The sequence below is a fragment of the Conger conger genome, chromosome 16 (genome assembly GCF_963514075.1).
Source record: "Conger conger chromosome 16, fConCon1.1, whole genome shotgun sequence".
Classification (NCBI taxonomy): domain Eukaryota; kingdom Metazoa; phylum Chordata; class Actinopteri; order Anguilliformes; family Congridae; genus Conger; species Conger conger.
The window spans coordinates 1,174,771-1,200,425 of record NC_083775.1 but is presented as its reverse complement, the minus strand read 5'-3'; the positions used below and the strand labels follow the sequence as shown (position 1 = coordinate 1,200,425).

The 25,655-nt window shown below is 49.8% G+C and overlaps 1 protein-coding gene across 1 annotated transcript; it reads right to left on the bottom strand.

Moving 5' to 3' along the window:
- Positions 1 to 7,340: 7,340 nt before the first annotated feature.
- Positions 7,341 to 20,869, bottom strand: LOC133115162 (all-trans-retinol 13,14-reductase-like). The gene is made up of 11 exons (XM_061224924.1): positions 20,710 to 20,869; positions 13,723 to 13,905; positions 12,857 to 13,098; positions 12,411 to 12,606; positions 11,557 to 11,754; positions 11,264 to 11,383; positions 10,418 to 10,556; positions 9,739 to 9,848; positions 8,962 to 9,128; positions 8,173 to 8,332; positions 7,341 to 7,486 (listed from the first exon to the last, which is right to left on the bottom strand). Exons 1-11 carry the CDS (start codon positions 20,867 to 20,869, stop codon positions 7,341 to 7,343), a joined length of 1,821 nt encoding a protein of 606 aa, XP_061080908.1.
- Between the last annotated feature and the right edge of the window lie 4,786 nt (positions 20,870 to 25,655).

Here is a 25,655-nt window from a genome sequence, read left to right as displayed (position 1 = left end):
TAAATTTTAAGGAGATGTTGGCGACAGGGGGTTGTACTCGATTTACAGAATCACTGATAGTCAGACAGTCCTGTTTGGAGCACAGTGAGTTCATGAGAAGGTCATCAGTTTGCTGATCTAGTGATTAAATATCATGTTGATAGACTCAAAGTGAACTGACAATGCCGGCATGTTTGTTGAAAGATCATATTTCATATCATATATAATCATATTTCAATGTCATTTAACCTACTTTTGTGAAACACCTTGTTAACTTTGTTTGTTTTAATAATATTACTAATAATACTAACCCTACTATGATTATTATTTTTGCGAGACACAATTCAAAATGTAACCCAGATTCTGCCTGTGGTATTATTCACTTGTTATGTTGCTATTTGCTACACTTGACCTACATCAGATAATAATTTATTACTTCACAGCAGTACGGAGTCGCACAGGTCCAAAGTAACTAATTAATGGAAGATTTAGTAACAGCAATGAGATGTAGCCCAGGTAACTACTTAAATACGATTGTTAAAATGGCGGTTATATAGCCGAAATGGTGCTACATATTCTACTGCACGACCAATGAAGCCCCATAACAGTGGTTTGTTGTACACAGTGACTTTGCTATCGGTCTGTGTGGATCCACACATTGTTAGCTGGGGGGCTGGTACGTGTCTGGCTCAGTAACTTCAGTGGAAGAGAACGAGACTCATAAACACCGATTGGCAACAATCACAGTCTTTTCATTTTTATTGTTTAATATATTTGGTGCTCTACGTGGGGCTGAACAAGTGCAATCCCCACCCTGATGCGGAAAGGTGGGGGTAGGGGGAATCGATCAAATAGCGAACTTTGTACAGCAATTAATAAAATCTGTCACACTACGAAATGCTACAAAATAGTTCACAATTCATTCACTGAATGTCTGAACACATTGCAGAAGGCAGGTATTTTTTACAGACAGACAGACGGGGCGCTGAAGGGAGGGGGGTACAGACAGCCGTGTTTCTCCTGAACAATTAACCAGCAGCACAGACACCCCGCAGCACAGACAGACACCCCACAGCACAGACACCCCACAGCACAGACACCCCGCAGCACAGACAGACACCCCACAGCACAGACAGACACCCCACAGCACAGACACCCAGCAGCACAGACACCCCACAGCACAGACACCCCGCAGCACAGCACAGACACCCCACAGCACAGACACCCCACAGCACAGCCGTCTTCACTCTGTCTCAGAGCTCCAGCTTTTAGCCTCCGTCTCACCTCAGCCTTATAACCGCAGTGACATGGGGTCTCATGGGGTCTCATGGGGTCTCATGGGGTCTCATGGGGTCTCATGGGGTCTCCAACGCCATAAATGTCTCTGTTCGAGCGGGGCCTAGAGCAGCCCTCTTACCCTAAGAGGCTGTTTTAATACAGATGCAGTTCTTGTAAAATATTAGATGAGGCAGATTGTCTGAAAATACGCAGCAGGCCATTAATCAAATTGCATTTATTTTAAAACTCCCTCTCTGCCCTGCCCAGGTTCTACAGCGCTCCTCCTGTGGTTCCCAAGATGACCATTGACATGTTTCCGTTTTTAGAGTAAGTGAACTCCTCTCTCCTCACCTCTCTCTGCATAACACACACACACACCCCTACACACACAGCGGATGCACACACAAACATACAGCGCGCGCACACACACACACACACACACACACGCACGCACACACACACACACAGCAATAGGGCTTCTTTATTTACTTTCAAATTTCAAAGTTCAGGGTTCATGCCTGATTGATCGATAGACAGATAGATCGATAGATCTCAACCTGTCAGGACAGATTGATTGATAGATAGATATATTGATTAATAGATATATATATATATATATATATATTGATCTCTCTCTATACTACAGGGTCTTCATGCCTAACAGATAGATATATTGATATATATATATATTGATAGATTAATAGAAAATATATATTGACAGATATATTGATTAATAGATATATTGATAGATATATTGATAGATCTCTGTCCTGCAGAGTGTTCCTGCCTGACAGGTTGATTGATAGATAGATGTATGGACAGATAGATGTATTGATAGATAGATGTATTGACAGATAGATGTATTGATATAGATGTATTGACAGATAGATGTATTGCCAGATAGATGTATTGACAGATAGATGTATTGACAGATAGATGTATTGACAGATGTATTGCCAGATAGATGTATTGATAGATAGATGTATTGATATAGATGTATTGACAGATAGATGTATTGATATAGATGTATTGACAGATAGATGTATTGATATAGATGTATTGACAGATAGATGTATTGATAGATGTGCTGATATGTGGCTGTGATGCAGGGTGTTCATGCCGTTTGTGGGGCTGGGCATTGTGGTGCTGTGCTGCACCACGCTGTGTAAGGCCTGCCACGCGGCCCAGGAGAGGCCACGAGAGAGCCCACGAGAGCGCCCCGACTCGCCCCCCATCTTCATCATCCCCTTCACCACGGAGGACCGGGCCCACAGCCCACCGCGCTACAGCCAGACCCAGTTCAGCCCCCCGCCACCCCCCTACGCAGAGGTAACACACACACCCCCTACAGAGATAACACACACACACCCCCTACAGAGATAACACACATACCCCCTACGCAGAGGTAACACACACACCCCCTACAGAGATAACACACACACACCCCCTACAGAGATAACACACACACCCCCTACGCAGAGGTAACACACACACCCCCTACAGAGATAACACACACACACCCCCTACGCAGAGGTAACACACCCCCTACGCAGAGATGACACACCCCAACACCCCCTACGCAGAGGTAACACACACCCCAACACCCCCTACGCAGAGATAACACACACACCCCCTACACAGAGATAACACACACACCCCCTACGCAGAGATAACACACACACACCCCCTATGCAGAGATAACACACACCCCAACACCCCCTACGCAGAGATAACACACACACCCCCTACGCAGAGGTAACACACACACCTACGCAGAGATAACACACACCCCAACACCCCCTACGCAGAGATAACACACACCCCAACACCCCCTACACAGAGATAACACACACCCCCTACGCAGAGATAACACACCCCAACACCCCCTGCGTAGAGATAACACACCCCAACACCCCCTACGCAGAGGTAACACACACCCCGAGACCCCCTACGCAGAGATAACACACACACACCCCCTACGCAGAGATAACACACACACCCCCTACGCAGAGATAACACACCCCAACACCCCCTACGCAGAGATAACACACCCCAACACCCCCTACGCAAAGGTAACACAAACCCCAACACCCCCTACGCAGAGGTAACACACACACCAACACCCCCTACACAGAGGTAACACACACACCCCAATACACTGATAACACACACCCCAACACCCCCTATGCAGAGATAACACACACCCCGAGACCCCCTACGCAGAGATAACACACCCCAACACCCCCTGCGTAGAGATAACACACCCCAACACCCCCTACGCAGAGGTAACACACACCCCGAGACCCCCTACGCAGAGATAACACACACACACCCCCTACGCAGAGATAACACACACACACCCCCTACGCAGAGATAACACACCCCAACACCCCCTACGCAGAGATAACACACCCCAACACCCCCTACGCAAAGGTAACACAAACCCCAACACCCCCTACGCAGAGGTAACACACACACCAACACCCCCTACACAGAGGTAACACACACACCCCAATACACTGATAACACACACCCCAACACCCCCTATGCAGAGATAACACACACCCCGAGACCCCCTACGCAGAGATAACACACCCCAACACCCCCTACAGAGATAACACACCCCAACACCCCCTACGCAGAGATAACACACCCCAACACCCCCTACGCAGAGATAACACACACACACCCCCTACGCAGAGGTAACACACACCCCAACACCCCCTACACAGAGGTAACACACACACCCCAATACACTGATAACACACACCCCAACACGCCCTACGCAGAGATAACACACACCCCGACACCCCCTACGCAGAGGTAACACACACACCCCAATACACTGATAACACACACACACACACACCCTACGCAGAGGTAACACACACACCCCAATACACTGATAACACACACCCCAACACCCCATGTACCTTAGCCAGGAGGTTACAGACTCACACACTCTCTCTCTCTCAGGTGGAGATGAAGCCGGAGCTCTTCCCGTACCCAGAGGGCGTCCCCCCTCCGTACACAGTAGTGGAGCTGCCGCCCCCCCCCCACGGGCCCCCCCACGGCCCCCCCGCCCCCCCCGCCCCCCCCACCCCCGCTCAGAAGCCTGTCCTGCGCATAGACACGGCGCGGGGTCGACGTGCGGTCACACGGTCACGCGGTCACAGGGCCAGGGTAGAGGACTGTTCGCCCGCCTTATGGACACTCTGTACACCACAGAGGGCTACAGAGCCCTCCTTCCACCGCCCAATCACGGGCCCCGCTACAGGGGCACCTTCAGCACACGGGAATGGACCTGCCGTCGGGTGGGGGAAGCTTTGGGCCTGTGAAGTATAGTACCTGTTGTTTAGGTACCAGCCTGTGTGTGTCGTGTAAATACAATACGTTCTTCCATAAAGTTTGATATAAAAAAAGAAAAGGTATTACAGTTGTTGTACAGTTTACAGTGGGTTTTTCCGTGCCTGTCGATGGAATATATGATCATAATAAAATGCTTTCTGGATTTGTAACGTCGTCTCACGCAGGGCTTCACTGTGAGGGCTGCATCTTTAATTCCGCGGGTTTTATTGCTTATTAAGTTTGAATACGCCTCAATCCTGAACACGATGCGATAAAGAGCAATGTGCAGGAGCCTCTGTCTCCACCAGCCGTGGTGTACAGTACTTCTCCCCCAGTCCAAAGTCCTGGATGATATAGCAGCAGTATAGAGCCCAATAAAAGAATCAGGAGATGTGCATCTCTGGCCCCAGAGTCAGGGAGAATGGGCTGCCAGCTGCCACGTTACTCATTACCTGGGCGCAGGTGAGCTGCACTGGGTGATCACTGAGGGCCGCCGCTCGAATAGGAGTCATAACCTGGGCGAGGGAGAGCCGAGCCTCACGGATGATTCCAGGTTACAGATTTCCAGCACAATAACACTGGTGTAATGGCTGCTCCCTCAAGTTAAATTGTTTTATTTTTGGGTTGTTATTATGGCCGGGGTTTGGAAACTTGACTGTCAGACAGGGTGGAATATTTTCCGGTCACATGCCTTTGAAAACACGCAAGCATAACACACTTTATAAAAACAAATATTTACGGTTTACAGCTTTTAACAGTCAACTGTTTTTCATATAAAAAATTAATGCCTAACGGAACTATTCCATCATATGTACCGAGAAAACCACAAACTATTAACCCGAAGATCTACAACCTGGGTCAAATATGGAAATAGTTTTGGATTCAAATACTTTTCTGTGCTTGATTGATCCCGCCTGGTGCAATTTAGCCAACAAACATGACCAGAAGGCAGGGTTTGCATTTTCAGGGAGTACTTCAAAGGTTCCAATACACCAGACAAGTTCAGTAATGCGTAGTAAAGTATTTAAATCCAAAAAAATGATGTATTTGACCCAGGTCTGTAACATAGTGCTGCTTGGTATGTGTGTGTGTATGTGTGTGTGTGTCAGTACAATACAAATACAGTTTGGTAACTTTGGTCCTTCATCCACTGACCGACACTAGCATCCATTGACATTGCCGGACATTCTGACTGGAAACACCGGGGTTAAGTGTGTTAAGGGTTAAGTGCGTTAAAGATTAAGTGTGTTAAGGGTTAAGTGTGTTCCCTGAAGGGCTGGATATTCTGACTGGAGACAGCAGGGATAAGTGCATGAAGGGTTAAGTGTGTTAAGGGTTAAGCCTGTTAATAGTTAGGTGTGTTCCCTGAAGGGCTCGATATTCCGACTGGAGTAAGTAGGGTTCAGTGTGTTAAGGGTTAAGTGCGTTAAGGGTTAAGTGCGTTAAGGGTTAAGTGCGTTCCCTAAAGGGACAGTAATGGTACGTCCGAACACAGAGACACCAGTCCATCCCCTGTCTTATTCCCCACACCAGTGTCTGGGGCACAGCAGTTACAGCTGTAATTATGTGCTCGTCACATTTTGTTGACAAAGGTTATCCTGAAGAAGAGAACTCTTGCTAAATCTGTTCCTGAGGGCAGTCCTGCAGCAGGACAATAACTGGTCACAGTCACATGAAAGCAAAGAGGAAACCATAAAAGGCAACCTTGGCTGCCCAGCCAGGATTAGCAGTGCTTCACCTGACCCTCACCTGGTTGGTTCACCTGACCCTCACCTGGTTGCTTCACCTGACCCTCACCTGGTTGGTTCACCTGACTCTCACCTGGGTGTGTGTCATGTACAGGTCACTGCTGACAGATATTTGTATTTGAGGAGTAAACGTAGGGAACAGACTGTTGCTGAATCATACACAGTGAGCCCTTTCGCCTTCCAAATGCAGACATCAAAACTGACATTCAGTTCATCTGCACCAGCAGTCTTATGGGATCACAATCATTCACGCTTCAAGATTTGAGTTGCAAATGGAGTCAAATCCAGATTGAACTTGGATTGTCCTGCTGTTTGTTCAACATTATTATTTATTTATCATCAATCATTGTTCAATTAGTTGGTTAGTTTGAAAGGACAGACAACAGGGCAGTAGGGCCAGGCTATGGAACACAAGGTCATTTAAAAAAATGCCTTTTGAATCATTTTCTGAATCGGTTTGTGAGGGGCAGAAGATGAGACGGCGATCTGGAGTTCAGCTCCAGTGTCTCCAGAGAGGAACAGAGATTGGAGGGAAGATTTGCGCTTACAAACAAATCTCACTGTAAAGATCATAAAGAAGATACAAAGTGCAGAGGATGCTTCACAGCAGTGTGATCGACACAGAGTTCATCTTCGTTCTGGCACTTCGCCACTTCCTTTAAAAAAGAAGAGATAGAAGAAGTGGAGGCATAGGCACAGTGGGCTGTTTACAGGGGAGTGTCACAGGGGTTATAAACCCTGCAGGTGCATTCTGGGAGGACCCACCAGGCCACGTGAGGGGGGGAGTCTGTGGGGGTGTTGTTTGGAGGGGGGGTCAGCCTTGTGTTGTGGTTTGGAGGGGGGGGGGGGGGGGGGTCAGGCTTGTGTTGTGGTTTGGAGGGGGGGTCAGGCTTGTGTTGTGGTTTGGAGGGGGGGTCAGGCTTGTGTTGTGGTTTGGGGGGGGGGGGGGGTCAGGCTTGTGTTGTGGTTTGGGGGGGGGGGGGGTGGTCAGGCTTGCTTCTGGGCCTTTGTCCTCTTCAGCCTCCTCTTCAGGGCCAGCAGGTCGATGTAGAGGTTCTGCTGCAGGACGGCAGAAGCACACAGCAGCCCCCCGTGCACCGCCCCCGCCACCCCGTTACAGAACACGTCCTGCCCTGCAACACACACACACACACACACACATACAGAGAATCACACTCACCCACACACACACACACACACACACACACACATACAGAGAATCACACTCACACACACACACACACACATACAGACACACACACACACACACACACACACACACACATACAGAGAATCACACTCACACACACACACACACACATACACATACAGAGAATCACACACACACACACACACACACACACATACAGAGAATCACACTCACACACACACACACACACACACACACACACACACACACACACACACAGAGAATCACACACACACACACACATACAGAGAATCACGCACACACACACATACAGAGAATCACACACACACACACATACACACATACAGAGAATCACACACACACACACACACACACACACACATACACACATACAGAGAATCACGCACACACACACATACAGAGAATCACACACACACACACACACACACACATACAGAGAATCACACACACACACACACACACACATACACACACACAGACAACCACACACAGAATCACACAAAACACACAAACCACATAGGAATCCGATATGAGAAACTTTAAAACACAAAACAAAAACACAGATGAAACTTCAAATAGACACTTAATAGGCACTAACCACCCTGCGCTACAGGAAGCCCCGCCCACCTGTGAGGTAGAGGTTCTTGATTGGCGTTTGGGCCCGGATTCGGGCCACAGTCTCCGGGGCGAAGCGGTCCAGATTGTGTTCCGCCCCGTACATCTCCCCACGAGGAGCACCCAGGTAGTGCATGTTCGTGAGAGGAGTGGCAGCATCCATGAACACAACCTGAGAACAGGAGCAGAGAACAGCCATGAACACAACCTACACACAGGAGCAGAGAACAGCCATGAACACAACCTACACACAGGAGCAGAGAACAGCCATGAACACAACCTACACACAGGAGCAGAGAACAGCCATGAACACAACCTACACACAGGAGCAGAGAACAGCCATGAACACAACCTACACACAGGAGCAGAGAGCAGCTATCACACAACCTACACACAGGAGCAGAGAACAGCTATCACACAACCTACACACAGGAGCAGAGAACAGCTATCACACAACCTACACACAGGAGCACAGCAGAGAACAGCTATCACACAACCTGAGAACAGGAGCAGAGAACAGCCATGAACACAACCTACACACAGGAGCAGAGAACAGCTATCACACAACCTACACACAGGAGCAGAGAACAGCTATCACACAACTACACACAGGAGCAGAGAACAGCCATCAGGCTTTCAGACGCTGTGGAAAAGTATCTAACCCCTTCCTGTCTTATTGCACATTTGTTACATTAAATGGTTACAGATATTTAGACCAAATGTAGTATTGGGCAAAGGGAACCCGAATAAACACAACATTTGGGGGAACCCCGGTCCAGCAGAACCCGTTCCCCGGCCCACCTTGTCTCTGAGCTGGGGGAACAGGGTCAGGGCCCAGTCCAGCAGGGCCCGGGCGATGCTCATCTTCAGCTCCTCATACTCCGGCCCCCTCCGATGCATCCTGGTGTCCGTCCACTCCTGGAACCACTCGTACCGAGCCATGGTGAGCAGGGTCATACAGGACTTCCCTGGGCGGGGAACACACCGTTAACGGGCCTGGGCGGGGAACACACCGTTAACGGGCCTGGGCGGGGAACACACCGTTAACGGGCCTGGGCGGGGAACACACCGTTAACGGGCCTGGGCGGGGAACACACCGTTAACGGGCCTGGGCGGGGAACACACAGCTAATGGGCCTGTAGCCTCGTGGCTGAGGTGCATGACTGGGTCCTGCAAGGCTGGTGGTTCAAATAAGATCCATGCAGCTACTGGGCCCTTGAGCAAGGCCCTTAACCAGAGGCGATTGGGCTCTGCCAAGTCCAAAAAATGCAAGTCACTTTGGATAAAAGCGTCAGCTAAATAGCTGTAATGTTATAATGATAATGTCGCAATAAGTGGAACACACTGGTATCATTTCTGCATCGGGCAGTGTGCGCCTGAACAGAGACATCAAAACCGACAGCCACAGTTTATCTGGGTCAGCAGTGTAATGCGATCACCATTTTCCTACTGAGCGTGTGTGAGCGTGCCGTAGAAAGGGGAAGAGGAATGCGCAGAGGCTGAGTCCGGTGAGCTGCAGTGTGCACGCTGTGCTGAACGCTCTGGGGCTGTTCTCCTGGCGGGGGAACGGGGACGTACCGGGGTGCCGGGCCCCCGCAGTAGGGTCCTTCGCGGAGGGGAACGTGATGAACATCATCGGAATGTTCCGGGCCACTTCCTCCCGGCTCAGAGAGGCGTACTCCTCCATCCTGAGCGGGACACACGCCCGGCGCTTCAGCGCATTTGCATATCAAGGCTTCAGCTCATTTGCATATCAAGGCTTCAGCTCATTTGCATATCAAGGCAGAACAGAACAAGTGCATAATTGTTTGTAATTAGCAGCAGGGGGAGGGGTGCACAACATGTGTGGGCAAGCTGGAGCTAAGCAGCAGGGCTGTGGGAGAATAAACACTGCCCCCTGCTGCTGAAAGGGGGGACAGGTCCTGCTAAATATCTCAACAAACATTTTACTGCAGTGGTTTCCAACCCTGCTCCTGGAGGATTTCACTCAAACCCTTACATTGAGCTTCTAATTGGTAGAATCAGGGGTGAATAATATGGTTGAAATGACTGTAGATCTCCAGAAACAGGGTTTTACTGCACCCCAAGAAGTACAGACCAGCGTTCTCTCTCAGATACCTGAGGGTATGTGCATTACTGTATATACACTGTACAGAAATACAGTACATTACCATACAAACTGTATATGCATCCCGAGAGAAAAAACAAACAAATACAAATCAATGTGATTATTTAAGTGGCTAGAGCCCAGGCTTACAGCAGGTCCAGATCGTTGTGTTTGTACATCCAGAAGTTGGTGGAGACGATGCCCAGCTCCTCCGTCGTCCCATCCAGACCCACGAACACCAGGAAGGAGCCCATCCCGTGCTGAACCAAGCTCAGCTGGGACTGGATCTCTGAAAGCACACAAATGATGAACAATAAAATGACAGCATGACACGAGGCCTGCCCCCATAGGTTTGCAGTATCTGTGCTCGTGAGTACTCACTCAAAATCTGCTCAGATTACTATTACATAATATATTGTGTTTCAAACCACATCCTTCATTTAAAGGCGAGCTCTTATTTCATACAACGTTTTCACTACAGGAGCTTGGCGTTTCATGGTTGATTTGTTCTGCTCTGGCAAGCGCAAAGTACTTCCGTCTTTGACATGAATCCTTCAGTGCAATCCAGAGCTCATCAAGGCTGTCATTTACTTCATAAGGTGTGGCTATAACTGGTATAGTCCTACAGGCAGGAGGCCCTGGAGGGGTGTAAGATGTGGCTATAACTGGTATAGTCCTACAGGCAGGAGGCCCTGGAGGGGTGTAAGATGTGGCTATAACTGGTATAGTCCTACAGGCAGGAGGCCCTGGAGGGGTGTAAGATGTGGCTATAACTGGTATAGTCCTACAGGCAGGAGGCCCTGGAGGGGTGTAAGATGTGGCTATAACTGGTATAGTCCTACAGGCAGGAGGCCCTGGAGGGGTGTAAGATGTGGCTATAACTGGTATAGTCCTACAGGCAGGAGGCCCTGGAGGGGTGTAAGATGTGGCTATAACTGGTATAGTCCAACAGGCAGAAGGCCCTGGAGCGGATCCTGATCATGAGACGGTACTCGCCTGGTTTGGCCTGGATATCCGCGGGCAGGAACTTCTGGAAGGTGTTGAACATGCCGGCGTTGGAGATGACCACTGGGGCCCGCACCTCGATCTCCTCCTGCCCCTTTCTCACCGTCACGCCTGCCAAACGGACGTCAGGGGTCACGGGGTCACAGAGCACTGCCGCACCCCAGCGTCTGCACCCGACCCATCAGGCATTCCTCGTTCATAAATACCTCTAATGACAAGGCAAAGGTAGTTCTACCTGGACATCAAGAACAAGGTTTTATCTGGAAAACTAGAATAAACCTCACCGTATGCCACACCCTCCTGGTTCACCAGGATGCGCTGCACTGGCGCCCTCACCAGCACAGCGCCCCCTGCCTTCTGGATGACGGGGATGATGTTGAAGGCGATCTCGCTGGCACCCCCGCGGGGGTAGTAGGCCCCACGCTTGTAGTGGTGCAGCAGCAGAGCATTCATGAGGAAACTGGAGTCTTTAGGGGGCACGCCTTGAGCCAGAATGGAAGAATGAAACATAGTCTTCACACGTGATCACGGTTTGGTCCTGATCTGAAAATAACAATTAAGAGCTGGCAAGAACATGGCTGTTATTGTGGCCTCAAAGTGTGACCAGTAAAACTTTACTTGCGAATGCAGAGTGCTTATGCCAGTGACAGGATGTGAGCTAGAGTGTGACATCACCACACTGACAGACCATAGAAAAGGAAGTGACATCACCACACTACCAGAGCATAGAAAAGGAAGTGACATCACCACACTACCAGAGCATAGAAAAGGAAGTGACATCACCACACTGACAGAGCATAGAAAAGGAAGTGACATCACCACACTACCAGAGCATAGAAAAGGAAGTGACATCACCACACTGACAGAGCATAGAAAAGGAAGTGACATCACCACACTGACAGAGCATAGAAAAGGAAGTGACATCACCACACTGACAGAGCATAGAAAAGGAAGTGACATCACCACACTAACAGAGCATAGAAAAGGAAGTGACATCACCCCACTAACAGAGCATAGAAAAGGAAGTGACATCACCCCACTAACAGAGCATAGAAAAGGAAGTGACATCACCACAGACCGTAGAACAGGAAGTGACATCACCACAGACAGTAGAACAGGAAGTGACATCACCACAGACCGTAGAACAGGTAGGCAGACAGCGCACGCAGGTCCTGGTTCTGAGTGAGGGAGGCCATCATGTGGGTGTGGCTGGTGGAGGCCAGGTGGAAGATGGGGGAGACCCAGCCCAGGACTCCCGCCCAGATCAGGAAGCGGACCAACGTCACAGGCAGCATCTTCAGCACAGCCAGGAGGGGCACGTGGCTAGAAGCTACCTGCGCAACATCGACAAAATAACCATAATACTTCAAAACAGTTTTAAACATTTTGAATATTAACTGAAGCTCCTGACCCGTATCTACATGATTGTATGCATTGCACTGCTGCCACACAATTGGCTGATTAGATAATCGCATGAATAAGTAGGTGTACTAAAGTAAAAATGTTCCTAATAAAGTGCTTGGTGAGTGTACAATAAAGAGGAAAATGGCCGTACATAAATGTCTGAGTGAATGTGTAAATTACCTTCATGAGCTTCAGGAACTGGTCGACGGCCTGCGTGTCGTTGGGGAACTGGCTCCTCAGGCTGGCGGCCATCTTGGTCTTGCCGGAGTGGAGGTGGTACTGGCGGCGGGCGTGGCCCAGGCCGAGCACCAGCGTGTCGTAGTGCTGCTCCAGGGGGGCGAAGCTCAGCTGCCCCTCACTCAGCTGGTCCAGCGCCACCCGCAGCAGGCTGTGCTCATGTAGCTGCCCCAGGTAGTGGATCCCTGCCCAACGCACCCTCAACGTTAGTGTAACGCACCGCCAACGTCCGTGTGACAGCCCCGCAACGCACCCACAACGTGAGTGTAACGTACCGCCAACGTCCCTGTGACAGCCCCATAATGTAGCCTCAATGTTAGTGCAACATAACCCCCAACGTTAATGTAACAATAACCTAAATGTCCCTATTACAACCCTGCAAAATATCCTCAACGTTAGTGTAACGTACCGTCAACGTCCCTGAATAATTTTAGGATGTGAAAGACGAATCATCTTGTATCAATGCTACTCCATTAACTCCTCATTGTTCACATGGCTGGGCAGCTGGTTCAAGCCCCAGTGTCGCCACGATAAGATCAGTTCAGCTGTTCGGCCCTTAACCCTGCATTGCTCCAGGGGGGATTGCCACCTGCTTAGTCTAATCAACCGTAAGAGGCTTTGGATAACAGCATCAGTTGATAACTGTAGTGTAGTGTAATGTAATGTAGTGTAGTGTAATGTAGTGTAATGTAGTGTAATGTAATGTAGTGTAGTGTAGTGTAGTGTAGTGTAGTGTAGTGTAATGTAGTGTAATGTACTGTAGTGTAGTGTAATGTACTGTAGTGTAGTGTAACAGAGTAATGTCTCACCCACGTCAAACTCAAAGCCCTCGTTCTCGAAGGTGTGACAGCAGCCCCCGGCCTGGTCGTGCTGCTCCAGAACCAGAACCCGCTTCCCCGCCTTGGCCAGAACCGCCGCCGCCGTCAGCCCGCCAATCCCGCTCCCGATAACGACAGCGTCCAGTCCCTCCGGCACACGACCCGCCTGGAAACCTGCGCGTTTATAACACAGGGACAACGCTTATAACACAGGGATAACGCTTATAACACAGCAACACAGGGATAACGCTTATAACACATGGATAGAGTTTATAATGCAGTGATAAGGTTTATAATGCAGCTATAAGATTTATAATGCAGGGCTAACATTTATAATGCCACCCTAATGCAGTTTATAACTTACAAAAAATGTTTTATTCAGAAACCTGTCATTTAGAAACATATATAATAAAATGTATTTGAGACAGTGTGAGTCCTGTGGGCCCTGTGGTTTGGGCCCTGTGGTTTGGGCCCTGTGGTTTGGGCCCTGTGGTCTGGGCCCTGTGGTCTGGGCCCTGTGGTTTGGGCCCTGTGGTTTGGGCCCTGTGGTCTGGGCCCTGTGGTCTGGGCCCTGTGGTTTGGGCCCTGTGGTTTGGGCCCTGTGGTTTGGGCCCTGTGGTCTGGGCCCTGTGGTCTGGGCCCTGTGGTCTGGGCCCTGTGGTTTGGGCCCTGTGGTTTGGGCCCTGTGGTTTGGGCCCTGTGGTTTGGGCCCTGTGGTCTGGGCCCTGTGGTTTGGGCCCTGTGGTCTGGGCCCTGTGGTTTGGGCCCTGTGGTCTGGGCCCTGTGGTCTGGGCCCTGTGGTTTGGGCCCTGTGGTTTGGGCCCTGTGGTCTGGGCCCTGTGGTTTGGGCCCTGTGGTCTGGGCCCTGTGGTCTGGGCCCTGTGGTCTGGGCCCTGTGGTTTGGGCCCTGTGGTTTGGGCCCTGTGGTTTGGGCCCTGTGGTTTGGGCCCTGTGGTCTGGGCCCTGTGGTCTGGGCCCTGTGGTCTGGGCCCTGTGGTCTGGGCCCTGTGGTTTGGGCCCTGTGGTTTGGGCCCTGTGGTCTGGGCCCTGTGGTTTGGGCCCTGTGGTCTGGGCCCTGTGGTCTGGGCCCTGTGGTCTGGGCCCTGTGGTTTGGGCCCTGTGGTCTGGGCCCTGTGGTTTGGGCCCTGTGGTTTGGGCCCTGTGGTTTGGGCCCTGTGGTTTGGGCCCTGTGGTCTGGGCCCTGTGGTTTGGGCCCTGTGGTCTGGGCCCTGTGGTTTGGGGCCTGTGGTCTGGGCCCTGCGGTTTGGGCGAGCCCTGTTTGGTCTCGATGTGGCGCTCAAGAGTTTGTCCCAAATTAACCTCGCCGTCCTCCTCCCGGGTGTCCGATAAAAACCATAAAACCGTGGGCACTTGTGAGATTGATTCTGTCACTAAGAAGCTACTGTACAGCTGGACTGTTAAAAAAGGGAGCGGGGGGGGGGGGGGGGGCGCTGGTGCCGGAGGCTGTGTGTGGGGGGGGGGGTGACTGATCGAGCCAAAATTCAGGAGAAAGGCCACAAAGCATGCCAGTGAGACAATGCTCTGCTTGTTCTTTGGAACCTAAGGCGTACTGGTGGCATAAAAAGCAATTTAAGGAAACATTTTACACTGCCTGTTTGCTATTGCATCCCACTTCCTTGTTTATTATACTAATGTAACATTGCCAGTCATTTTACTGTATTTATTTTTTCATGTACAGCATAAAATGTGAGGGGCAGCCTGTAGCCTAGTGGCTAAGGTACATGACTGTAGCCTAGCGACTGTAGCCTAGTGGCTAAGGTACATGACTGGGGCAGCCTGTAGCCTAGTGGCCAAGGTACATGACTGTAGCCAAGTGGCTAAGGTACATGACTGGAACCCAGTGGCTAAGGTACATGACTGTAGCCAAGTGGCTAAGGTACATGACTGTAACCCAGTGGCTAAGGTACATGACTGGGGCAGCCTGTAGCCTAGTGGCTAAGGTACATGACTCTAGCCTAGTGGTTAAGGTACATGACTGTAGCCTAGTGGCCAAGGTACATGACTGTAGCCTAGTGGCTAAGGTATATGACTGGGGCAGCCTGTAGCCTACTGGCTAAGGTACATGACTCTAGCCTAGTGGTTAAGGTACATGACTGTAGCCTAGTGGCCAAGGTACATGACTGTAGCCTAGTGGCTAAGGTACATGACTGTAGCCTAGTGGCCAAGGTACATGACTGGAACCCAGTGGCTAAGGTACATGACTGTAGCCAAGTGGCTAAGGTACATGACTGTAACCCAGTGGCTAAGGTACATGACTGGGGCAGCCTGTAGCCTAGTGGCTAAGGTACATGACTGTAGCCTAGTGGCCAAGGTACATGACTGTAGCCTAGTGGCTAAGGTATATGACTGGGGCAGCCTGTAGCCTAGTGTCTAAGGTACATGACTGTAGCCTAGTGGCTAAGGTACCTGACTGTAACCCAGTGGCTAAGGTACATGACTGGGGCAGCCTGTAGCCTAGTGGCTAAGGTACATGACTGTAGCCTAGTGGCTAAGGTACATGGCTGTAGCCTAGTGGCCAAGGTACATGACTGGAACCCAGTGGCTAAGGTATATGACTGGGGCAGCCTGTAGCCTAGTGTCTAAGGTACATGACTGTAGCCTAGTGGCTAAGGTACATGACTGGAACCCAGTGGCTAAGGTACATGACTGTAGCCAAGTGGCTAAGGTACATGACTGTAACCCAGTGGCTAAGGTACATGACTGGGGCAGCCTGTAGCCTAGTGGCTAAGGTACATGACTGTAGCCTAGTGGCTAAGGTACATGACTGTAGCCTAGTGGCCAAGGTACATGACTGGAACCCAGTGGCTAAGGTACATGACTGTAGCCAAGTGGCTAAGGTACATGACTGTAACCCAGTGGCTAAGGTACATGACTGGGGCAGCCTGTAGCCTAGTGGCTAAGGTACATGACTGGGGCAGCCTGTAGCCTAGTGGCTAAGGTACATGACTGTAGCCAAGTGGCTAAGGTACATGACTGGAACCCAGTGGCTAAGGTACATGACTGTAGCCAAGTGGCTAAGGTACATGACTGTAACCCAGTGGCTAAGGTACATGACTGGGGCAGCCTGTAGCCTAGTGGCTAAGGTACATGACTCTAGCCTAGTGGCTAAGGTACATGACTCTAGCCTAGTGGCCAAGGTACATGACTGTAGCCTAGTGGCTAAGGTATATGACTGGGGCAGCCTGTAGCCTAGTGTCTAAGGTACATGACTGTAGCCTAGTGGCTAAGGTACATGACTGTAACCCAGTGGCTAAGGTACATGACTGGGGCAGCCTGTAGCCTAGTGGCTAAGGTACATGACTCTAGCCTAGTGGCTAAGGTACATGACTGTAGCCTAGTGGCCAAGGTACATGACTGTAGCCTAGTGGCTAAGGTATATGACTGGGGCAGCCTGTAGCCTAGTGTCTAAGGTACATGACTGTAGCCTAGTGGCTAAGGTACATGACTGGAACCCAGTGGCTAAGGTACATGACTGTAGCCAAGTGGCTAAGGTACATGACTGTAACCCAGTGGCTAAGGTACATGACTGGGGTAGCCTGTAGCCTAGTGGCTAAGGTACATGACTGTAGCCTAGTGGCTAAGGTACATGACTGTAGCCTAGTGGCTAAGGTACATGACTGTAGCCAAGTGGCTAAGGTACATGACTGGAACCCAGTGGCTAAGGTACATGACTGTAGCCTAGTGGCTAAGGTACATGACTGGAACCCAGTGGCTAAGGTACATGACTGTAGCCAAGTGGCTAAGGTACATGACTGTAACCCAGTGGCTAAGGTACATGACTGGGGCAGCCTGTAGCCTAGTGGCTAAGGTACATGACTGTAGCCTAGTGGCCAAGGTACATGACTGTAGCCTAGTGGCTAAGGTATATGACTGGGGCAGCCTGTAGCCTAGTGTCTAAGGTACATGACTGTAGCCTAGTGGCTAAGGTACCTGACTGTAACCCAGTGGCTAAGGTACATGACTGGGGCAGCCTGTAGCCTAGTGGCTAAGGTACATGACTGTAGCCTAGTGGCTAAGGTACATGGCTGTAGCCTAGTGGCCAAGGTACATGACTGGAACCCAGTGGCTAAGGTATATGACTGGGGCAGCCTGTAGCCTAGTGTCTAAGGTACATGACTGTAGCCTAGTGGCTAAGGTACATGACTGGAACCCAGTGGCTAAGGTACATGACTGTAGCCAAGTGGCTAAGGTACATGACTGTAACCCAGTGGCTAAGGTACATGACTGGGGCAGCCTGTAGCCTAGTGGCTAAGGTACATGACTGTAGCCTAGTGGCTAAGGTACATGACTGTAGCCTAGTGGCCAAGGTACATGACTGGAACCCAGTGGCTAAGGTACATGACTGTAGCCAAGTGGCTAAGGTACATGACTGTAACCCAGTGGCTAAGGTACATGACTGGGGCAGCCTGTAGCCTAGTGGCTAAGGTACATGACTGGGGCAGCCTGTAGCCTAGTGGCTAAGGTACATGACTGTAGCCAAGTGGCTAAGGTACATGACTGGAACCCAGTGGCTAAGGTACATGACTGTAGCCAAGTGGCTAAGGTACATGACTGTAACCCAGTGGCTAAGGTACATGACTGGGGCAGCCTGTAGCCTAGTGGCTAAGGTACATGACTCTAGCCTAGTGGCTAAGGTACATGACTCTAGCCTAGTGGCCAAGGTACATGACTGTAGCCTAGTGGCTAAGGTATATGACTGGGGCAGCCTGTAGCCTAGTGTCTAAGGTACATGACTGTAGCCTAGTGGCTAAGGTACATGACTGTAACCCAGTGGCTAAGGTACATGACTGGGGCAGCCTGTAGCCTAGTGGCTAAGGTACATGACTCTAGCCTAGTGGCTAAGGTACATGACTGTAGCCTAGTGGCCAAGGTACATGACTGTAGCCTAGTGGCTAAGGTATATGACTGGGGCAGCCTGTAGCCTAGTGTCTAAGGTACATGACTGTAGCCTAGTGGCTAAGGTACATGACTGGAACCCAGTGGCTAAGGTACATGACTGTAGCCAAGTGGCTAAGGTACATGACTGTAACCCAGTGGCTAAGGTACATGACTGGGGTAGCCTGTAGCCTAGTGGCTAAGGTACATGACTGTAGCCTAGTGGCTAAGGTACATGACTGTAGCCTAGTGGCTAAGGTACATGACTGTAGCCAAGTGGCTAAGGTACATGACTGGAACCCAGTGGCTAAGGTACATGACTGTAGCCTAGTGGCTAAGGTACATGACTGGAACCCAGTGGCTAAGGTACATGACTGTAGCCAAGTGGCTAAGGTACATGACTGTAACCCAGTGGCTAAGGTACATGACTGGGGCAGCCTGTAGCCTAGTGGCTAAGGTACATGACTGTAGCCTAGTGGCTAAGGTACATGACTGTAGCCTAGTGGCCAAGGTACATGACTGGAACCCAGTGGCTAAGGTACATGACTGTAGCCAAGTGGCTAAGGTACATGACTGTAACCCAGTGGCTAAGGTACATGACTGGGGCAGCCTGTAGCCTAGTGGCTAAGGTACATGACTGGGGCAGCCTGTAGCCTAGTGGCTAAGGTACATGACTGTAGCCAAGTGGCTAAGGTACATGACTGGAACCCAGTGGCTAAGGTACATGACTGTAGCCAAGTGGCTAAGGTACATGACTGTAACCCAGTGGCTAAGGTACATGACTGGGGCAGCCTGTAGCCTAGTGGCTAAGGTACATGACTGGGGCAGCCTGTAGCCTAGTGGCTAAGGTACATGACTGTAGCCAAGTGGCTAAGGTACATGACTGGAACCCAGTGGCTAAGGTACATGACTGTAGCCAAGTGGCTAAGGTACATGACTGTACCCCAGTGGCTAAGGTACATGACTGGGGCAGCCTGTAGCCTAGTGGCTAAGGTACATGACTGGGGCAGCCTGTAGCCTAGTGGCTAAGGTACATGACTGTAGCCAAGTGGCTAAGGTACATGACTGTAGCCAAGTGGCTAAGGTACATGACTGGAACCCAGTGGCTAAGGTACATGACTGGGGCAGCCTGTAGCCTAGTGGCTAAGGTACATGACTGTAGCCTAGTGGCTAAGGTACATGACTGTAGCCTAGTGGCCAAGGTACATGACTGTAGCCTAGTGGCTAAGGTATATGACTGGGGCAGCCTGTAGCCTAGTGTCTAAGGTACATGACTGTAGCCTAGTGGCTAAGGTATATGACTGGGTCCTGGAAGGTTGTGGTTCAAATCTGCACAGCCGTTGGGCCCTTGAGCAAGGCCATTAATAAGACTGGACACCCTTGGTCTTTATAAACAGGTACCAAATAAATATAGTCCTATCCCTCTCTTTCCTCTTCAGCAAAAGCTACTCTCCTTCTTTATGTGCTGGAATATGAGTAATCTTCAAAGACGTCACCGTCTAAGCAACATGACAAAACACATCTTCGGAAGCAGCGTGACTGGCCCTGACTGTAACGGAGTCACAGATCACTAGCGTATCGACAGTTCTGTCCACGGCGCACAAATCATCAGGTCAGAATCACACCGAACTGCTACGGTACCTGAAAAGCAACGGCCGACTGGAAATGTGAAACTGCACTGTAGTCGAGAGTTGTCTGGAGCCGCTGTCTGTGTTAGGAAGTGAGAGGTGAGACTTGCCTTGCTTCAGCACCGTGTCGTGCTGCGTGCGGTAGAAAGTGAGAGGTGAGACTTGCCTTGCTTCAGGACCGTGTCGCGCTGCGTGTGGTAGAAAGTGAGAGGTGAGACTTGCCTTGCTTCAGCACCGTGTTGCGCTGTAGTTGAGTGTTAGAAAGTGAGAGGTAAGACTTGCCTTGCTTCAGCACCGTGTTGCGCTGTAGTTGAGTGTTAGAAAGTGAGAGGTGAGACTTGCCTTGCTTCAGCACCGTGTCGCGCTGCGTGTGGTAGAAAGTGAGAGGTGAGACTTGCCTTGCTTCAGCACCGTGTCGCGCTGCGTGTGGTAGAAAGTGAGAGGTGAGACTTGCCTTGCTTCAGCACCGTGTCGCGCTGCGTGCGGTCGGTGACCAGGGGCCCGGGGGGCCGCAGGGACTCCAGGGAGAAGATTGTGGGGCGACTGCAGCACTGCTTCACACACAGCACCACGGCCCCCAGGGCCAGGAGGACCCCCCCTAACACAAGCCACATACTCAGATACTGCTGCCCAACGCACACACACACACACACACTACTGACCAACGCACACACACACACACACACACACACACACACTACTGACCAACGCACACACACACACACACACTACTGACCAACGCACACACACACACACACACACACACTACTGACCAACGCACAAACACACACACACACACACACACACACACTCACTACTGACTAACGCACACACACACACACACACACACTACTGACTAACGCACACACACACACACACACACTACTGACCAACGCACACACACACACACACACACACACACACACTACTGAATAACGCAGACACACACACACACTACTGACTAACACACACACTACTGACTAACAAAGACACACACACACACTCACTACTGACGAACGCAGACACACACACACACACTGCTAACAAATTTCCCTCGGGATGAATAAAGTATCTATCTATCTATCTATCTATCAAAGACGCACACTCACTACTGACTAACGCAGACACACACACACACACACACACACTGCTAACACAGACACATATACAAACACATACTGACTAATGAAGATACACACACACTACTGACTAATGCAGACACACACACACACAAACACAGCTGCTGTCCAACACAGACAGACACACGCATACACTCTGCAGACCTACACAGACACACACGGTGTGCACCAATGCAGAAGGACATACAGACAGACGGACAGAGTGCAGGAGAGTCAGGGGTTCAGGGAGGCTGCCGGTTATATGGGCACGGGGAGGAACCTTAAGGGCCAGAGGATGATGGAATAGAGGTGGAGCTTGCTGGGAAATTCCCAGCTACACAATGGAGTCCTTAAGAGAGACCTTGAAATGGAGTCAGCTATTTCATATTAATATTACGGGCAAATATTTTGTGGTCAGATGCTTTTACTAAATGCTATTTTTTTTCAGAATTAATAATTAAGAGAAAAAGTTGATGAATTCAACTCAAAGGGCAAGAGTGCATTAACTGATCGACATTTTGTGAAGATTGACAAGGCTGTGAACTTTTGGGCAGAGTGGTGCTGCTGCTGAAGGACCTGGGTTTGAATCGGATGGTTGTCAATATCGCGAATATTCCCAAATTCCTAGTTTTGCACTTCACTCTGTATGTAGCTGGTTGCTGGGCGAAGGATTGTGTGGCACTGAACGTGGGGTTTAGTGCATTATGGGAGGTGTAGTTTGCATGGGTTCTCTCATCGGCCTTTCACAGCGGCAAGGCTCCATTTTGAACCGGCCGGCGTGTTCAGACCGAAAATAAATTGGTTCGGAACCTGAAAAGTTCGCAGCTGGAACCAAAAAATATTTTTTCCTTGCGAACCGTGACGTCATCAGTGGGCGTGTCATATTCCGCCTGCCTTGTGCACTGAGCAACGCCCGCCTTTGACGATGGAGGGCGGTGGAACGTTGGTTCTGCTTAAACTGGTATGGATGTGGGCTGGTTCGCCAGAAAGCACCAGCACCAAGGTTCTGAGACTCCAGAACCAGAGCCAGAACCAGAACCGCGTCTGTCTATTAAAGAAAGTGGTCTCAGAGGAGAGTGTGATGGTGAGGTAACTGCAGTGGGACCAGGGTGGAATGTGTCGAGTATATAGTTGCTGGCTCCTGTATTGATAAGTAATTTTGGTATTGGTAGAGTTATGGTCTGAGGGGAATATACCTACAGTATATTCAGCTCCGAAAACAAAGCAAGGAAAAACCCACCCATCCATCCACCCATCCATCCACCCATCCATCCATCCATCCATCAGTCATCTCACCAGTATGTCCCTGCTCAGGGTCACGGGGGGGCTGGAGACTATCCCAGCATGCATTCAGCAAGAGGCAGGAATGCACCCTGGACTGGTCACCAATCCATCGCAGGGCACACACTAGTCACTCACACACTCATACCTACACACACACACACACACACCATTCACTCACACCCAGGGGCAATTTAGAGAGTTAGCATATTTTTAGTAACATACAATTATGGTTTTTTAAAAAATATAAAAGTCTTCTAATTCTGCTGTTGGCTTGCCATCGTCATAGTTACAGTAACTAAGTACTACTGTTGTCATAGGCATTCAAGGGGCCTGGATTGTACTGTAATTTCGGAAAATTCTTTCATTAACGTCAATTCAATTTGAATTCCCAAGGACACACACACACACTCTTTAATACAATTACCCAGCCATACTGTTCAATCTCTTGTGGCTGAATAATGGAATGATTTCAAACATCAGTGTGTTGCTGTAATTAGAGTGTATACTATATTCTAGAAATGATAAATATGTGTTCCTTCCTGGTTAATGCTGAATGAGCTCTGATTGCATTCAGCAGCCAATCACAGGATCAGCGCAGCTGTGAAAGCTTCAGGCTGCACACGCATGTGAAGACTCAGCCTCCAGGCTGCACACGTGTGAAGACTCAGCCGTGATAATAAACAGGATTCAACTCCATAAAATCCTGATAAAATCTCCCCAGGGTTGCGTGGGGACAAAAACATTTGGATGAAAAGAGTCTTTAAAAAGCATTTCCACGCTTTTGGAATCTGCATGGTATTCAGAGCACATTATTTCTGCACATTATCTCCTGTTTGAGGAGCCTGAGAGCGAGAGGATGAGAGCCACCACACAGGCCACATTACGCACAGTTACCCAGCCCGGGGGCGAAACCAACACACCAGCAGATAAAAGGTGACGCGTCTCCTTTAGCGTGCGTGACGACAAGCCCCTCCTCTCTGCCCTCATCACTGATGATCCCATCCCACTCCATCACACCACCTTATGCACAGGCTAAGGATTTATCCCAGAAGAGCGACGTGTTTTCAGACGGCGGTTTTGAACCAGGACAGAAAGCTGAGTGTTTATTTGCCTTCGCACTGGTGACGGGTTCACATTTCAGCACATTAAGCGCTTATTCAGGGAGAGGAGTCGCTATGACGCACATTTCAGCACATTAAGCGCAGATTCAGGGAGGCTTCAGAATGGCCGTGAGCAGCTCGGCCCTCTTCACGGCAGTGAGGGAGATGTTTGCTGAAGCGCTCGTTTAAGTATTAGTTTCCCACTTGTACCAGATAATTCTCACGCAGCTAATGACGTTAACGACGGTGCAAGCTAACAAACCCTTTCTCCATCCTTCAAAGCAGAGGTTCCGGAGGACCAGGGACATCTACGGTTTCTGCATCAGCGGTTTGTATTCAGGTCCCGAGCCTCAGACAGTTCAGAACCCCTCAGACTGTTCAGAACCCCTCAGACTGTACAGAACCCCTCAGACTGTACAGAACCCCTCAGACTGTTCAGAACCCCTCAGACTGTACAGAACCTCTCAGACTGTACAGAACCCCTCAGACTGTACAGAACCCCTCAGACTGTTCAGAACCCCTCAGACTGTACAGAACCCCTCAGACTGTACAGAACCCCTCAGACTGTACAGAACCCCGCAGACTGTTCAGAACCCCTCAGACTGTACAGAACCTCTCAGACTGTACAGAACCCCTCAGACTGTTCAGAACCCCTCAGACTGTACAGAACCCCTCAGACTGTTCAGAACCCCTCAGACTGTTCAGAACCCCTCAGACTGTTCAGAACCCCTCAGACTGTACAGAACCCCTCAGACTGTACAGAACCTCTCAGACTGTACAGAACCCCTCAGACTGTACAGAACCCCTCAGACTGTACAGAACCCCTCAGACTGTTCAGAACCCCTCAGACTGTACAGAACCCCTCAGACTGTACAGAACCCCTCAGACTGTTCAGAACCCCTCAGACTGTTCAGAACCCCTCAGACTGTTCAGAACCCCTCACACCCTGCAGCAGAGCTGTACACCCTGGTAAGACCAACGGACTGCGAAAAATGTCATTACAAAATGCTTTCACTTGCCCAGAGTTTAGTTTCACTGAGATATTCTCCAGATGTGACGACTCTCTGGACGCAGTTCCCCATGATATCACCTCTCTGGGTGTCATCTTCACTGCTCATCAATGTGCTGACCATTTACACCAGACAAGAACGTCTCTTTCCAAATATACTATAATAGTTACTCCAGCTCAGAAAATGCTACTTGCCATCTCAGTGGAAACACGCACATGCTTGTCTCCAAAAAGTTGACAATTCTCGATAACATCTCAGCTAAACTATCTGGATGGTGAGACTGGAACTCTGGGTCAGTGGAAACATTTTTGGGTGAACTGGCCCTTTAAATGCAGTTTCCTCCAGTCAAACCACACATACAATATACACACCTGTACACACACCTGTACACACCATCCCAACAACCACACTTTTCAGTATAGTTGACATATAGGCACCACGTTCAAAGTTGTACTCATTGAACAGAATATTAAATTGATAGAATATTTCTCCCTGAAATAATGATGAAAGTCTCATGTCAGGAAAAAATAATCACAAAAAAAGTATATCAAGGAAATTAACGAAAATAACTGCAGACATTCCTACAATATTGTATGAAAAAACATTCCTTTATTAATGTTCATGTGAATGTTACTTTTTTGTAGTGTTGATATCTATAATATCTCTATAGATATTGAATAAAACAGATGGAAAAGCTGGTCCAAAAAGGCTTCATACATTGGACATGAAACACGTATGAACGAGCTGTGCATCCGCATGGAGTTCTACACGAGTATGATCTCACCTTCTCACCTTCTCACCTACTCACCTTCTCACCTTCTCACCTTCTGCATTCAACACTGAGCTCACAGCCTCCTGTCTCACCCAGTCTCATCCAACCATCTCTCC

Excerpts from the sequence above, each read along its gene's own strand:
- LOC133115162 (XM_061224924.1), bottom strand. The coding sequence starts at position 20,869 with ATGTGGCTTGTGTTAGGGGGGGTCCTCCTGGCCCTGGGGGCCGTGGTG. Across the intron at positions 8,333-8,961 it reads TCCCCCAGCTCAGAGACAAG|GTTGTGTTCATGGATGCTGC; the intron begins GTGGGCCGGGGA and ends TCCTGTTCTCAG. Across the intron at positions 7,487-8,172 it reads CAAGAACCTCTACCTCACAG|GGCAGGACGTGTTCTGTAAC; the intron begins GTGGGCGGGGCT and ends TGTGTGTTGCAG.